Source organism: Nyctereutes procyonoides, unplaced genomic scaffold (genome assembly GCF_905146905.1).
Source record: "Nyctereutes procyonoides isolate TBG_1078 unplaced genomic scaffold, NYPRO_anot_genome, whole genome shotgun sequence".
Taxonomy (NCBI): Eukaryota; Metazoa; Chordata; class Mammalia; order Carnivora; family Canidae; genus Nyctereutes; species Nyctereutes procyonoides.
This window is the reverse complement of record NW_026575026.1, coordinates 3,865,705-3,882,997: the sequence shown is the minus strand read 5'-3', so window position 1 is coordinate 3,882,997 and position 17,293 is coordinate 3,865,705. Positions and strand designations below refer to the sequence as shown.

At 39.4% G+C, this 17,293-nt stretch overlaps 1 protein-coding gene across 2 annotated transcripts in view; it reads right to left on the bottom strand.

Moving 5' to 3' along the window:
• FER (FER tyrosine kinase) overlaps positions 1–17,293 on the bottom strand; it is a 437,163-nt gene that overhangs the window by 243,183 nt on the left and 176,687 nt on the right. For both annotated transcript variants that reach the window (XM_055315286.1, XM_055315287.1), the window contains exon 11: positions 5,779–5,871. In XM_055315286.1, coding sequence (XP_055171261.1) covers positions 5,779–5,871 — 93 coding nt within the window. The remainder of the gene's footprint in view (positions 1–5,778; positions 5,872–17,293) is intronic.

The window sequence follows — 17,293 nt, the reverse complement described above, 5'->3', positions numbered from 1 at the left end:
TCAAAATTCAAGTACAAAGTTATTCTAAAACTGAAACAACATATATGCCAATACAATATAGAAAAATATGATTTTTAAGGAAATAAGAGTTAAATAATTGTTAAATAATTAAATTATTATTCTTTATTATATTTATTATATTATTTATTGTATTACTATATATTATTAATTATATTATTATTATTCTCCAGTTAAATAATGAAGCATGTAGCCCAACATGGGGCTCGAATTCATGACCCTGAGATCAAGACTTGAGCAGACATCAAGAGTCAGATGCTTAACCAACTGAGCCATCCAGGAGCCCCAAGAGTTTAATAATAATTCTTATAAGGTCTTAAGAACAATTATTTGGACAAGGTGTGCTTTATTCTGATTTTAAAGAACGTTTTTCAAAGAGTGCTACTGTAAGAAAGGTGTTATCATTCCACAGAGCAGTGATACAACTAGGAGCCACCAGGGGCTGTGAGATGGAGCAAGTTGTTTGCTCAACCACGTACTTAGAAATTCTTCAGTAAAAGATGGCTCTGAGAAAGGGAAGTATTCTTGACATGACTAGAATAGATGTCATTGAATAGAATGTGGCTTGAAAGACTTCCAATGGAAATGGATATACAGATTATGCCAGTAATCCTAAAACCTCTAGCCCTGACTTCAGAAGCAGTCTCTGAGAAGTAGTTCTCAAAGCGAATTTATGGCCTCTTGCAGCACAGGAAGATGCTGGAAAGAGAGTAGTTCTTGGAGCCCAGAGGTCGTAATGAAAGGTTATTTAAGCCTTTTACTATATTGGAAAAAAGCCCACATTCTAGGAGCTGTTAAAACATTTAAAAACTACTCAGATAATAACAAAAAATATTATAAATCTACCACCTGATACACCATATTCGATTAAAGCCAAATTCATGTATCATCTGATTACCTGATATTCTCCTTCCATCAAGGTCAAAGTATTCCATGACTGCCTTCAAATAGGCTTTACATTTTAGCCCCACTATTAAAAATGTTGAAATAAATAGCTATGACAAGTCCAATGGAAATAATATTAAGATTAATTCTAGTTTCATTTCCCTATGTATACTGGAATTAATTGCCTTATTTTATCTAAAATTATGCTTTAAAGTTTCAATTTTTATATGTGCATTTGAATGAAGAAACAGGGATTTCATAGCTGTTGCTTTTTTTAAGATTTTAAATTATGTATGTTTCCACATATAAAAGAATGGATCTGGACCTTTGTCGTGCACCATATACAAAAATTAACTGATACTGAATCAAAGGCCTACATGTATAAGCTAAAACTGTAAAACACTCAGAATAAAATAAAGGTGAAAATTTGGATGGTCTTGCATTAAATGGTGGGTTTTTAAATATGACACCAAAAACATGTGCCATTAAAGAAAACTAGATAAACTGGACTTTGCCAAAAACTTCTGTCAAATGGCATTATCAAGAAAGTGAAAAGACAATCCATAAAATGAGAAAAAAAATTGCAAAGTATGTATGTGTTAAGGGGCCTGTATCCAAAATATATAAAGAACTCTTACAACTCAAGAATTAAAAAGCAACTCAATTAGAAGTGTTCAAAGCAAATGAACAGTCCTATCTCTGAAGAACATACACAAATGACTAATAAGTACATGAAAAGATGCTCAACATTAGTAGTCAGTAGGAATATGCAAATAAAAGATGTATCACTTCACATCCACTAGTATGAATATAATTTTAAAAAACGGAAAATAACAAGCATTGATGACACTGTAGAGAAATTAAAACGTGTATACTGCTAGTGTAAATGTAAAACACCGCAACTACTGTGGAAAAATGTTTGGCAGTTCCTCAAAAACTTAAACACAGAATCACCACATGACCTAAGAGTTCCCAGGTATACGACCAAGTGAACTGAAAATACACGTCCCCATAAAAACTTGAACAGCCATGTTCACAGCAGCATTATTCATAATAGGCAAAAAGTGGAAACAACCCAAATGTCCATTACAAAGGATGACTTTTCTTCCAAGTCATCAAAAGCGGTCCTCATAGTCTCTAGAATATATCATAGATGTCTAATCAAGCTTCCTATACTTTATTTTGAAGATCAAATCATAATAAACCAAGTCCTATGAACTACTATTTATCTGTGAAGTTATAAATCATTAACTTAAGAAAACAAGATTAGGATATGAGTCTTAAAAGAGATTTATTCCGTCATATAGTTTTTGCCTAAAACTATTTTTAATTCTGTATTTGCTATTTACACTTGGGTAAACAATATGTGATAAATTCATGAATAGAACATTATTCAGTGATAAAAAGGGATGAAGTGCTGTTACATGTGACAACACAGATGAACCTTGAAAACATTACACTGATCAGGACAAAACAGACACAAAAGGTCACATATTATATGATTCTATTTATCTGAAATATCCAGAAGAGGTAAATCCTTAGGAATCAAAAGTAGATTAGTGAATGCCAGAAAATTGGAAAAGGAGGGAAATAAGGCTAACTACTACTAGGTATGGAGAATCTTATTGGGGAGATTAAAATGTTCCAGACAGCACAGATGGTTGCACAACATTGTGAATACACTAAAAACCATTAAGTGTACACTTTAAAATGATGAATTTCATAGTATGTGACATGTATCACCATAAAATATTTTAAATATGGGGCCCCTGGGTGGCTCAGTGGTTGAGCGTCTGCCTTCAGCTCAGGTCATGATCCTGGGGTCCCGGGATCAAGTCCCACATTGGTCTCCCCGCAAGGAGCCTGTTTCTCCCTCTGCCTATGTCTGCCTCTGTCTCTTATGAATAAATAAATAAAATCTTTTAAAAAATATTTTAAATATGCTTAACTATATCATTTTGGCAAGGTTTTTTTTATAGAGAAAAATATTGTTTAGAGCAATAAAAAAATTCTATTTTACATGTACAAATTTAGAATTCTCTAAAAAATACTATATTGTGTCAGAAAACAATTTTAATTATGATTAGTCTCTAAATTGTTATGCTTCTTAGATTATCATACTTAACACCTGAAAACTTCACATTCATAAACAAGACCCAAGACCTCAATTACCTGTGTCTTTGAGGGAGAAATCCTTTCTCCAAATACAAGGATACCTAATGATTTAGAGAAAAAGCTGTGTACATTTATTTGTAGTGAACAATAGTGTCATAAACGATACACCGCCCCAGTCTTTTTGGTTCACGAGATTTCTAAATAAATCAGGAAATACCAAGGAACACTTAACTGATAGAAGCAATGATGGCCTACAGCATGAAGATACAAATAGACCAAACTGGGTGTTGAAGTGAACGTTCTCTAGAATCCTCAGTTACAGAGGGAACATTTTCCTGGATGAAATGGGCATTTCATAGCTTTGAGGATATTGATAATTTATGAAAAATAGATTGCAACGTATATTTGAATGAGGTACATACTTTGTGGGAAAGGCACTTCATTTCAGCTAAAAGCATCCCAGGTTATCAGGGAAATGAACAAGCAAATATTGAGAGTGTTATCCCTTTTCCACTATCATCGAATTCTTATTTGTCTGTCGCTGGCTAAAATTTGAAGCTCTAAATTCCATTCTCTCCTAATTTTTTTTAAAGATTTTATTTATTTCATTCATTTATTTATTTATTTATTTATTTATTTATTTATTTGATTATTTATTTATTTATTTATGAGAGACAGAGAGAGAGGCAGAGACACAGGCAGAGGGAGAAGTAGGCTCCAGCCCAACGTGGGACTCGACCCCGGGACCACCGGATCACACCCCGAGCCAAAGGCATATGCTCAACAGCTCAGCCACCCAGGCGTTCCCCATTCTCTCCTAATTTTACACATGGGAATAAAAGTGAAGATAACCCTGAATTTATAATAGGCCTTCATGCTCAAGTATTTACAAGAGTTGACTACAGAAAAATCAAGTGGGGGGAACACCTTCCATGAATTAGTCCACAAATAAACTGCTACTAGTCACTGGCACAAAGACCTCCGACTAAGTGAAATAAAGGTGAGTTAATGACATCTCAATGATGTCATGTGTTTCACTGACTTATTTCAATGCTAAATAATTTTATGAAGCGCAAACTGAGGTATCCAAACATTTTAAGAACTGATTTTCTTTTTTTTGAAGAACACATTTGAACATTTCCTTTCAGGAACTATTTTTCTCTTTTGTAAAAACTTTGAATATTTCTTTTCTAGAACTCTTTTTCTTTTCTTCTAAGTCATGAAAACCTGTCCTCATAGTCTCTAGAATATGTCACAGGTGCCTAATCAAGCCTCCTATACTTTATTCTGAATGTAAAATCATAATAAACCAAGTCCTATGCACTACTATCTATCCATGAAGTTATAAATCATTAACTTAAGAGAACAAGATTAGGGTATGAGCCTTAAAAGAGATTTACTGTCATATAGTTTTTGCCTAAAAATTATTTTTATTTTCGTATTTGCTATTTAATGCCACAGGAGACAGTCTGCATCAGTTCACAGCCCCTCCCTGTTCCCATTAAACACTTCTGGAGGCCAGAAGTGACCATAGGAGCACCAAAGGCTAACACTGAAGGAGAAAATCTCTCATGTTAAAATATAATTTTCTTCTTTTTTGTTAATTAAAATAACTGATGCTTTGCCTCAATTGTGTATAAAAGAGTGTTGCTTGAGTGGAATAAATACGGGCACATGTGTTACATATTAAAAAGGAATTATAGCAAATAAATCCAAAGTGTGAATGGAGATTTAACCGATCTATGGTTAGGAAATACCATGATTTTCTAAATAAGGCTAGGTCACATTATTTTAAAAAGCTGAGCTTTTAAGTAACAAGAAATAATATTAAGATACTATGGAGAAACTTGGAAAGATGGAGGGCGGAGCACAAAGTTAATTTGTACTGAATACTGTTGTTTTGACCATCATTTATTATCATTCTAAAGCTCTACTGTGAATGAGGGATAGCTGGGAAAAAAAGTTTGACAATTCAATTTTAATGGTAATGAAGGGGGATCCCTGGGTGGCTCAGCGGTTTAGCACCTGCCTTCGGCCCAGGGCATGATCCTGGAGTCCTGGAATCAAGTCCTGCATTGGGCTCCCTGCATGGAGCCTGCTTCTCCTTCTGCTTCTCCCTCTGCCTATGTCTCTGCCTCTCTCTCTCTCTCTGTCCCTCGTGAATAAATAAATAAAATCTTTAAAAAAAAAAAAGGTAATGAAGTAAGAAAAATGCTTTAAAATTTTACCATATAAATAGAAAAAGAATTTACTTTATCCTGCTTGGCTATAGCTGCTATTACTACAGATCTGAAATATTTCATGCACCACTCTGATATGCCAAACCCAAAATTCAGACTTCAATTTAATAACTGAAATGTTATAAAGAGTATGAACACACATATCAATTGATACATTTAAAAAATACATATACAACAGTCCCTATTATAAAAATGTTTCACTGGAAAAAAAAAATTTGTCTATGCTCTTCTTCTAATAAAGCCTCAAAATACGTAAAATGTTTCCTATGATCATTTATATGCAGTACAGGAGATTTGGAATACAAGTTTATTTCCTTCCTCCCTGTATCAGTTTTACATAGAATTTGTAAATTATACATACCTAATTATATGTATGAACAGATTCATATACATACAAAAAGTTATTATATGTACTTAGTTTTATATCTATAAGGAAAAATTTACCTATGATAGTCATTGTTATCAGAAAGAAGTTAGAATATGATTATTTTCAGTAGCACATATTGTTCATCCTACTTACTGTTGAAGAGCCCAGTGCAGACTTTGGAGACCTAATTATTCCAGCAATTGAATGACGGATGGACTCAAATTTGGATAGCCTCTCCTTTCTTTCCTGGAAAGATACAGAAAGAAGCCTTCAGCAATAGTAAACTAGTTTATACAGTAATGCTGGGTAATTAGGTATTTATCCACAGCTCATTAAATACTAAATAAAATACAACATTAAAGGTGACATTAAAGGTGACAAATCATCAAATGCATATAAACTCTATAGTATTTTGGTCCCTTAATAAATGTCTTGATTTGGGGAAAAATAAGAAAGAAATAAAAATTCTTAAGAAGAGAGAAAAGAAGAAATGCAAAGGAAATCCATAGGGAACCAAGTATTAACATGCAGGTGAAAAAAAGAAAAGACACAAGCCTATGAGGAACCAGTCTAATATAGATTTCAGAGTGTAGTTGTGAGGGATTTCCAAGGAAACAGTAAGAGGGGGAAAACAGGAGGAGAACTATATTGAACATATTTTTTTAAATAGTGAATTCCACTTAAATAGCTAGGAACCTTCCCAAAGATTCACATGATCACGACGATGACGATGATGATGACACCACCAGAAGAGGACCACAAGAAAATAAAAAAAAGGGGAGAACTCCACTAAGGAAAGTCAATTCAGATTGCACTTGCTTTAGGAGGTATATTTCTGGGTATCATATATCACAATCGAAAGAAACTTTTCCTTAAAATTTCGTATCTTTAGATCCATTTAAAAAATGCAAACGAACGGCTAGGTAAGAGGGTAGACACAAGAGGAAATAGAACAAAAATGAGAACTAGGAGGTAATAAGGAAGGATTGTGAGGGCCTGTCAATTTTTTTTTTTTTTTTGTAAACATGTATGAAATGTGGTTTGATTTCAGTAGTTTATTTTGGGAGACAAAGCAGTGCAAGAGGCCAGCCACACTTTCCCGCTTCCCCGGGGCTCAGGGTTGGACTAGGAAAGGCGCTGTACACACATTATAATCAGGGTTCAACACTCAAGTCGTGTAAATGTGGTTAGTCAGCGGGTCCTCGGGTCACGGGGGTCCTCACCCGACCCAGCCCTGCCTGATGGCGGTCACCACCCGGCCCTTCCTCTGCGGAGGGTGGGCGACCCCCCCGCCCCTACTGAACCTGAAGGTACTGCCGCAAGCCCAGGCCTCACAGCAGTGTCCTCACCGGGCCACAAAGGACAGCTTGGAGGCCTCTCCCACCTTCTCCAAGTGAAGGGGTATCTGAAGGTCATGCTCACTGGGTCCTTTGCATTTCGCCTTGATTCACCCTGTCCCAGGGCTGGTGAAGGCCCTCGCTGGCCACCTTCTCTACGGAAGGGCGGGTGGTGCACCCAAGGACACCGTGGGAGGTGCCCGAGGGGCTGGTGGCATCTGCCGCGCATGGAGGAGGGGGTGACTGTTTCCTCACTCCTGGGGCCGCAGCTCCCTTCATACTTGGCCGGCTTTGTGCTTGGGGCTTATGGTGAGTACAGGAGGGTGAGCGGACCCGCAGGGCGGGTGTCAGAAGATGTGAAGCGCAGAGGCAGCCCTCCGGGCCGGGGAAGCGAGCCTCAGCCACCTCAATGCCAGGGGATGCACTGCCCTGGGGTGACTTCTCGGGCAGGCAGGCCACACCGCAGGGCGCAGGGCATCCAGCCGGCCCGTCAGAGGTCTCTGGTCTCAACCATTCATCACATAGGAGGACGAGGAGGCCCAGCAACGCCTGTGGTGATCTGTCCAGTCACAGCTCAAATCCTTGGCACGGGCAGGATCAGCCTGGGGCCCCTCCTGGGTCCCAGGAGCCACGTGTGGTCAGGGAGGGAGCCCCCCTTTGCAGGGCTGCACGGGACCCATGCTGAAGGGCCTGGAGGCCTAGGGTGCCAGACGTGGAGACGGGAAGCCAATTCAAGGCCTCGGCCTCCCCTGGGAAGCATCCTTTCGTGAGTGGGGCACAGATGGACCGCAGCCCAGACCCTATGTGGGACCCCCCCCCCAAGAAAGGAGCAGGTGCACCTCCTGGTTCTTCTGGCTCCTGCTCTGGGGAGCAACACCCAGCAGCTCCCCTGGCTACAGCGTGAGGCCCTGTTCCTCCCACAGCCATGGAGGTGGCCAGCAGGAGGCAACAGAGACGGGGCCGGGCCTGCGTGGCGGGGGCTGGAGAAGACAGGAGGAACCCCTCGTGCACTGTTGGCCAACAAGCGCCCAAGCAGGGGCGGCCCCCACGGGGTCCACAGCAGCCATGGAGACACATGGACGTGGATGTGCACATGCACTCGTACACACGTAGCAGCTGCGCAGGCACTGGTCAATTTTCCAATAATGACAACATTTCAGCTGTTTAATCAGCAGCAGACAAAAGAACTCAAGGTCCTATTGCCATGCGCTGGATTTCAATATGTCTTCCAACAGTAGTGATGCTCAATTTTACGATCAGTGGAAAATAAGTAAAACAGGCCACAAATAACATCACTTGTTTCCTTTGTCCCTAACACCTAGAGGACGTGTCTCCACACAGTAAATGCAGACATTTTTAGCCATATACTCTCTGATAAACATTGTAGTTTCTGAAATTCAACCTCTCTCTCCAATTGACTACTTCTACTTTATTTATTTTTCATTCTAATGGTTGCAGTACAAATATTCTTATCATTCTACAAACATATATGCACGTTAATAATTTAATCTTATAATAACCTAACAGAACAAATGACCTCAGCTTCTTTTTCATCATTACTTACATTACTAACTTGCTTACGATCTCATGTAAATCACTATCCATACCTCATTTTGATCACCTATGAAATGAAAAAGTTAATACAAACCTTCTTCTGAGCACAATTACAAGTTATTGCATGTGATTAAAAAGGAACATGTCAAAAGCATGTATATATTTAATAAAATCTACTGTAAAAGAGAAATCTTTACTATAGCACAAACGGCCATCACCTTAGGAATGTGAGCATACATTCTATAGGCTTAATCCTAGCTGTAGCTTCACTTTACTTTCTAGTAAAAATTCGTGTGCGGAGTCACAAGAGGCGCTGAAGGAAAGACAGCCTTGAACCACCGAAAGAATATAGTGAGACCTTTCTTTAATGCATGGCCAACTTCGACTTGGGTGTTTGGGGTTTTTTAAAAAATCTAATTCTGGGGGCATTGGGTGGCTCAGTCCATTAAGCATATGCTTTTGGCTCAGGTCATGACCCCAGGCTCCTGGGATGGAGCCCTGAGTCGAGCTCCCTGCTCAGTGGGGACTCTGCTTCTCCCTCTCCTTCTGCTCTTCTATTTCAAATCAATCAATCAATTAATCTTTTAAAGGATAAAAAATTTAAAAAAAAATCTAACTCTAGTGCTTGAGAAGTCTTCCAAAAAGAAAAAATGTTTGGGAAGGTAAAACCTAATAAAAGGTTTACCCAGAATATGGAGAATAAAAGAGTCGGGGAGTAAGATACACACAGCAGTTTATATTATATTATATTTATTATATTATATTATATATTATATTATATTATATATTATATTATATTATATATATTATATTATATTATATTTGTTATATTATGGTAACGCATGTATGCTTTGAAATATATTTATATGTAGTATACTCATAGTATGTAATATCTTTACAAATATTTATATTATTTATGGCATTATATATAGCGCAGTATGTTTTTATAGAACAGTATAATTATATGTAGCACACATATTGGAAAGTACCATCGAGGCTATAGTTTTCTACTTCCCAGCCTAATTTACTCATTTCTTCCTGTGGAGAATTTCTTGCCCCGACTCTGAGAGGCTGTGGAGAGGGCAGAAATGTCAGTAGAAGCAGTAGAAGCAGTAACGCTACTGCTGATCCTGCTGCTGCTACTAGGACAGGGAGGTGGAAGTGCTAACTTCACCTGTTTGGCAATGAGAGCACCAAGCACCTCTTCTGCGAATTTAGACTCCTCCTCTCAGTTAATGCTTTGAAATACAGGAGACAGTAGGGTGCCGAGGAAAGAGTACCAGGAGAACTGAGAAGCACTGAGAGGTTATGCAGAAAAGTGGAAAGTTCAGGGGAGAGTTTTATGTATTAGAAAGCACTTTATTTGTCCATGATCAAATAATATGCACTGAAATGACAACAGGAATTCTCTTCGAGCTACATCTTGGGCATCAAACAGGAAAGAGAACCATTTCCCTCAAGACCGTTTGATAATATCAAAACAGAAACCAACACCAGATAAGTCTACTGGGCAGGTCTGTGTGTAGCGCAAGGAAGACGTCAGAAAGTGCTTCCTTTATATTAAGTGATGAGGCATAATATACTACTGTGTGTTTGGGGGATATGATTAGTTACCAAATACCCCAAGACCCTTTCATTTAAAGTACTCTTTAAACAAGTTGATCTAAAAAATGAATTCTCACAAACACTAAGTAGACCTTCAGTTTCATACAGGAATAAGCAAATACAAATGAAATTTATAAACAATTTTTAAAAATTTTATAAAATTTATTAAAACATTTTAATCCGGGCTCCCTCAGTGCCCAGACTTCCACAAGTAAAACATGAGACTCACTTGCTAACACTGGTCTATGCAGCATCATGTATCAGCGCTAAATTATGGCCTCATAATACTTCAGACTGTGCTGAATTCACTGACAAGTTGACTTTTGTTATTAATGATTTAAATGGCTACTTTTAGAAATTAAAAGGCTTCCTTTCAATTACCATGGAAACAGGAACTAATACTGCCCGTAGGCCGCCTAGGGCTGCGGCCGCACTCATTTTATCCCCCTCAAGACACGACACGGTAAAGCGCTTCCTCCAGATAACAAACACGGGGATTCATTCAGGCAACAGGACGTCTCCTCATAGCAGAAGGACTTGGGGACCAGAGAAAGGGGGAAGGAGGGACGATGTTATGAAATAATATTCTGACGAGATGCCCAGGAAAACATTCTAAGTATAAATCTATCTTGAAAGAAAAGTTCTAGATGCACTTTCACATCTCATTCATGAATAGTGTTTCATTTTCATTATTTTAAAATTAACTGAAGGATTGGGGCGCCTGCAGGGCTCAGTCTGTTAAGTGTCTGACTCTTGGCTTCAACTCAGATCACAATCATGGGATCAAGCCTCACTTCAAGATTCCCTGCTCAGTGGGGAGTCTGCTTGATGATTCTCTCCCTCTGCCCCTTCCCCGCCACACTCTCTCTCATTCTCTCGAATAAATAATCTTTTAAAAAATAATAAAATGGGGAGCCTGGGTGGCTCAGTGGTTGAGCATCTGCCTTCGGCTCAGGTCATGACCCTGGGGTCCTGGGATTGAGCCTCCATCAGGTTCCCCCGCAGGGAGCCTGCTTCTCCCTCTGCCTGTGTCTCTGCCTCTCTCTGTGTCTCTCATGAATAAATAAATAACATCTTTTAAAATAATAATAAAATAAAAACTAAAATTGACTGAAGGGTCTCACAACTTCTATCCCTTTCTCTCTGTCTTTCCGTATATATATATATGAAATACCCTACATATATATAAATATATATGGAAATTTTTCATAATAAAGAGAAAACTTTCTTAATAATTAAAAGTTTTCGGGGATCCCTGGGTGGCTCAGCGGTTTAGCGCCTGCCTTGCTCCAGGGCACAATCCTGGAGACCCGGGATCGAGTCCCACGTCGGGCTCCCTGCATGGAGCCTGCTTCTCCCTCCTCCTGTGTCTCTGCCTCTCACTCTCTCTATGCCTATCATAAATAAATAAACAAATCTTTAAAAAAATAATAATAATAATAATAATTAAAAGTTTTCCTATTACCAATTTATAAAAAAAGAACTCTAAGAAATAATACGCAGACTACTTGCAGTTCCAGTAAAAACTGTATCTATTAGGTTTTTAAATCACTCTTCAAACTCCCAAACTGCAGTAAAACAGGCTGTCAGGCTACCTGCTCCCTTTGCTCGGTGAGGCAAGCACCTAAGAGGCAAGAACCAAAGCCCTGCTGAGTGGAGTAAGTGACAACAATCAGCCGCTCTTCCTAGTGACAGCCTAACTGGAGAGCAGAGCAAGTCACAAAGGAACGACTTTAACCAAAAAGCAGCTACCGGCTCTCAGGACAAGGCCATGGAACGACACGCCGAGGTAGGAAGCATAAGGCCCTGATGTCTGAGGACATGCCTGAGCAGAGTCTGGGCAAACGACCTCCCTAGCGTGTCTCGTTCTCTATCTCCTCATCTCAGGCTCCAGTGCCCACCGTCCGGCTCCCGGTCAGGTCACTGCCCTGATCATCGGAAGGACCCCGCACGAGTTCCGCGCAGCGGGCAGCCCTGGAGGTACCTCCCTGGGGCGGTTAGTCACCCTCGGCCTCCGTGTCCCCAGAACTCGACCTCTGATGGACAGGCGAACAATAGTCAGAGGTGCCACTGGGAGCCACTGGGACACTTTTTACCTTGATGATAAGTCATTAGAACAGGACCAAATATTCTTTCTCACAGCCGTCTGTAAATAATCCCAATCTAATAACATTCTGAAAAGGAACAAGGACAGTGATGATGTGGCCCCGGGGGCGCCGTCACATACACATTCAGACCAGGAGGCAACGAGGATCAAGAAGGGGGTAAGGACAGTCACGCTGCAGCTCTGGGCCCAGTGCCAAGCATCTTTGAGACTGCTTATGCAAAGCAGCCATGAAATTGGGAGGGATTTTGTGAGAAGTAACTACAGGGAAATTATAACCTCAGAGAAGATTGTCTCCTGAAAAAAAACTCGAGTCTGTTGATAAATGACTCCATAATGTAAATGAAATACTGCAAATATCGGTACGTCTTTCATAAAAGGAATGCACTTATAAATAAACAAATAACTTAGTCTTTTGCAGATGTTGATTTGCTGGGGGAGAATGAAGAATACACGGTTTTTATTCCCATCAGGATATAGAATTTAAGTACTGAAACAGTTTGTAAATGATTTATTTTAGCAATTGGGTTCTGACTGAAGACAAATCATTTTAGGAGTATTCGCCGCCTGGTAACCGAGTTTGTCATGCTGTTTTTCTTTGATGCTTGCATATTAAGAATTTTTTTTTTTAAAAGAAAGACAGCCTGCTTGCCAAGTCAACCACTTTCATGTGCTGAAATAACAAAACTGGAAACCACACGTGCAAAAGGAATATTTGAATGATTATTCGGATTTTGTCTTAAAATAACAACGTGAAGAGAATTTACAGGACAAGAGAGTAGAGTTTGCTGAAACCCAGGTTGTAAAACATCATATTGTTCTTGCTTTCTTAAACGTGTGTATCTTAACTAAGATGATGTCTTTGAGGAAACAAGACCCAAGCAGGAGGCTATAATCAGCTCCTTTCCTGTTCAATATCTAAGTACGATTCATGTTCCAGGTGCTTTTCTCAAATGGATAAGCAAAATGGCTATAGATACTCTTTCCGTAAATTATCCAATAGTACAAAATGCACACCAACCTGTTTCCTTACGAGCACCTCACTGACTCTGAATTTTAGGTGCTGATAGGCTCTGCTCAGTAAACAACTGTAAATCTCAGTTTTTTTTTAAATTATACTATTCTGAGTTAAATTATCAGACTCAGTTGAGATACTGCCTTATTTTTTTTTAAAGATTTATTTATTTGAGAGAGAGCAAGAGCGAGAGCGAGAGAAAGAGAGAGCACGCCCAAGTAGAGAGGAGGAACAGAGGAGAGGGAGAGAGGCTCTCAGGCCGACTTCCTGCTGAGCGTGGAGCCCAATATGGGGCTTGATCTCATGACACATCATCCACAACCCAAGCCGAAATCATGAATCAGATGCTCAACCAACTAAGCACCCAGGTACCCCAAGATGCTGCCTTTAAAACAACGAAGGGGACATACTCATAAGGCAAGAAATTTATCTTCTTTGCTTAAACAAGGGACTTCTAAAACAGAGTGCATGATAATGAGAGGGAAAGTGATATGTCATTAGTGGTCCCCGTGTCTAGTGATCAAGGCACTAGGCCAGCTGCAGCCACACCCTCACAAACTCCAAGCTTGCCACTCTATTTAACCTTATTTCGGGCAGCCTGGTGGCTTAGCGGTTTAGCGCCGCCCTAAAGGCCTGGGGTGCAATCCTGGAGACCTCGGATCAAGTCCCATGTCAGGCTCCCTGCATGGAGCCTGCTTCTCCCTCTGCCTGTGTCTCTGCCTCTCTCTCTGTGTGTCTCATGATTAAATAAATAAAATCTTTAAAAAAAAAATCCGTAACACCTTATTTTGATCAGGTCAAAATAACCCTATTGCCATTTCCTGAATAAAGCTGCTCATGTCCTTCCAAAAGCAGCTTCCTCTCCTCTCTTTCCTACCTCTGCCTTCCATTTCCCTTCTCCTCTCCTCCCTCTCTCCCCTTAACATAATAAATACTAATAAATATTAGCCTTTATTATTTTAGTTTTATTAATACCGACAAGGACATCTCTAGGCCATCGTGAATGGTACTGCCAGAACCACGGATACACATGTACTTGAGTACCTGCTTTCACTTCTTTTGGGGATACGTGTAGGAGTGGAATCGCTAGGTTTGGCCTTCTGAGGAACAGCCAAACTATTTTCCACAGCAGCTGAACCATTTTATATTCCCACTAGCAACATAGGAAACTTCCAATTTCTGCACATCCTTGTCGAAACTTGTTACTTTCCATTTTTCTGATCATAGCTATCCTAGTGGGTGTGAAGTACTCCTTGTCTTCATTTCTAAAGGATTTTTTTTTTCTCTTTTTCCTGGTTACAGAATTCAAAGTTGATGTTTTTCTTTTTCTTTTTTTTTTTTTTTTTTTCTCCCCTGGCACTTTGTCTTGTCTCTACGGTTTCTGGTGTAAAGTCAGCTCTGATTCATAGCATTGTTCCTCTATACATAATAAATGTTTTTCCCCGCCTGCTTTTATAATAGACAGGGATATAAGTAAATGTAATCTCATTTTAATTATCCTGCTTGGAGTTTGTTAAATTTCACGGACTTGTCGGTTGAAAGTGTTAGAAAACACTCAAACGTTATCTCTTCAGAAGTTTTCTACTCCCATCTCTCTCTTCCACCCTCCTTAGACTCTAATTACCTGTATGTTCGTCCATTGGATATCACCCTATGATTTCAAATACTCTGCTTTTATTTTTCCTTTTGTTTTCCATTGGGATATGTCCTATCAACCTATAATTACATCTCACTGATCCACTATTAATAATTCCACTTAATGAACTCCTTAGTTTTGATATATTTTTCATTTCCAGAATTCCCATTTTTTATACATCCGTATCACTGCTGAAATACCCCATCTTTCGTACACACTGCCATCTTTCCCACTAGATAGCTTAGCATTTTTGTAATAGCTATGTATGTATCTTAAAGATTTTATTTATTTCAGACAGACACGGGGGGGGGGGGTAGGAGGGATGGGCAGATGGAGAAGCCGACACCACACTGCCCTGGGAACCTGACCTGGGGCTCCATCCCTGAGGCAAAAGCAAATGCTTAACGAGTGAGGCACCCAGGAACCCCTTGTAATAGTTGTATTAAAGACCATGATAACTCCAATACTTAGGCCACCTGTGTCTGTTTATTTTCTTAACCGTAAGTCCCATTTCTTATTTCTTTGTTTCACTTTTGAGTGTGTCATAGAATTTTTGATTGTGAGCCGAATGGTTTTGTATAAAATAACCGCAGAATCTGAATTCAATAAAGAGGGACGCGTACTCCTTTTACTCTCAGGCTGCTAGACTGGGACTCGGTAAAAAGCTGGGTCTGGCCTTTGCTGCAGCTTGAGTTTGAATCAGCTTCAAACACTCTGAGAGCTAGATCAGTTTTCCTTCAGATAAGAATGGAATCTGAGCCCCGGCAAGATTGCAATATCCTGGCTAAGCTTCAAAGTCCGTCCACCAGCTTCAGGTACTAGAGGAGACCTCTCCAAGCTTTGCAGCCTCTTCGCGGGGGGGGGGGGGGAGGCGTGCTAGGGAGGGGCACCCACGACTTTATGCATTTAAGAAGATAACTTTCAGCCCTCTTGTATGGTCTCTTGTGCTTTCCGTATCTGGGTACAGAAATTCATCTGCATTTTTATTAAGACAAGTAATCTACCAGTCATCATTTTATTGACCTTTATTCACAAACCAAGAAAACACACAGACACAATTTAAGGATCTTCAGTATGACCAAGGAAAGGCCGCTATTAATTCATCAAAAATTACAGACTTGTATTTGACTACTATTTTCCAAAGCAGTCAGTTACCACAAAAGGCCTTCGGAGTTCAAGCCTCTATTCCTCAGAAGATCATTTAAAGGGTTAAATTCCAAATATCTACAGAGTCTTCATTCTTATTTCCTTTTGATTTGGTTTTCTTTTGTTGATTGCTTTTGAGGGATAGGGAAAATGAATTTGACTGATTTTGTATCTGGGGCAGAGGACCTTAGAAGGGTACTATAAAGTCTACTATGTACATACTTCAGTTTTGTATGAACTATGTTTTAAGTTTTTAATTTCATCTAAAAAGTTCCCTGAGGGGCCCCTGGTTGGTTAAGTGTCTGCCTTCGGCTCAGGTCATGATCCCAGGGTCCTGGAGTCAAGCTCCACATTGGACTCCCAGCTCCGTGAGGAATCTGCTTCTCCCTCTGCCCTTCCCTCCTCACTCATGCTCATGGTCTATCTCAAATAAACACATACAATCTTAGAATAGAATAGAATAGAATAGAATAGAAAAAATAAAAAATAAAAATAATAATAAAATAAAACATTCCCTGAATGGTCTGGCTTCTTAGTATTCTCACAGTGCACATGAATCAATAATCCTGTTATCTGTTCAGTGCTCCTTTCATTACTGGAACTAGTAATTGGGAATGTTTGGAGTTTTAAGGCCTCAGTCAAAATTTTACTTACTAGAATGGAATCAGAAACTTTGGGACCTAAAAGAATATCCTGAGACTTAATTTTAAAAATAAAAAATAATTTTTGAGCCACCTGGGTGGCTCAGTGGTTGAGTGTCTTGCCTTTGGCTCAGGTCATGATCCTGAGATCTGGGATGAGTCCCACATCGGGCTCCCTGCAGGGAACCTGCTTCTCCCTCTGCTTATGTCTTTGCATCCTCTGTCTCTCTCATGAATAAATATTTTTAAAAAACAAAACAAAATAAAAAATAATAACATTTTAACGTTATTTAACGTATTTAACCCTTTAACAAAAGAAAACCAAATCGAACGGAAATAATAAGAATGAAGACTCTTTAGGTATTTGGAATTTAATCCTTTAAATGATCTTCTGAGGAATATAGGCTTGAATTCCGAAGGCTTTTTGTGGTAATTGACTGCTTTGGAAAATAGAAGTCAATAATAACAGGAATGTGGTGCTTATAATATTGTATTTCTATTATCAACAAATAAAATCCGGCTGGGAGACCTGTGTTAGAAAGAAGGCAATCAGGTTCCAGGTATTTGCCTCACCCTTGACCTTCCGAGAGAAGCTGCTAAACCATGGGACTATTGGTTGTGACTGCCTGA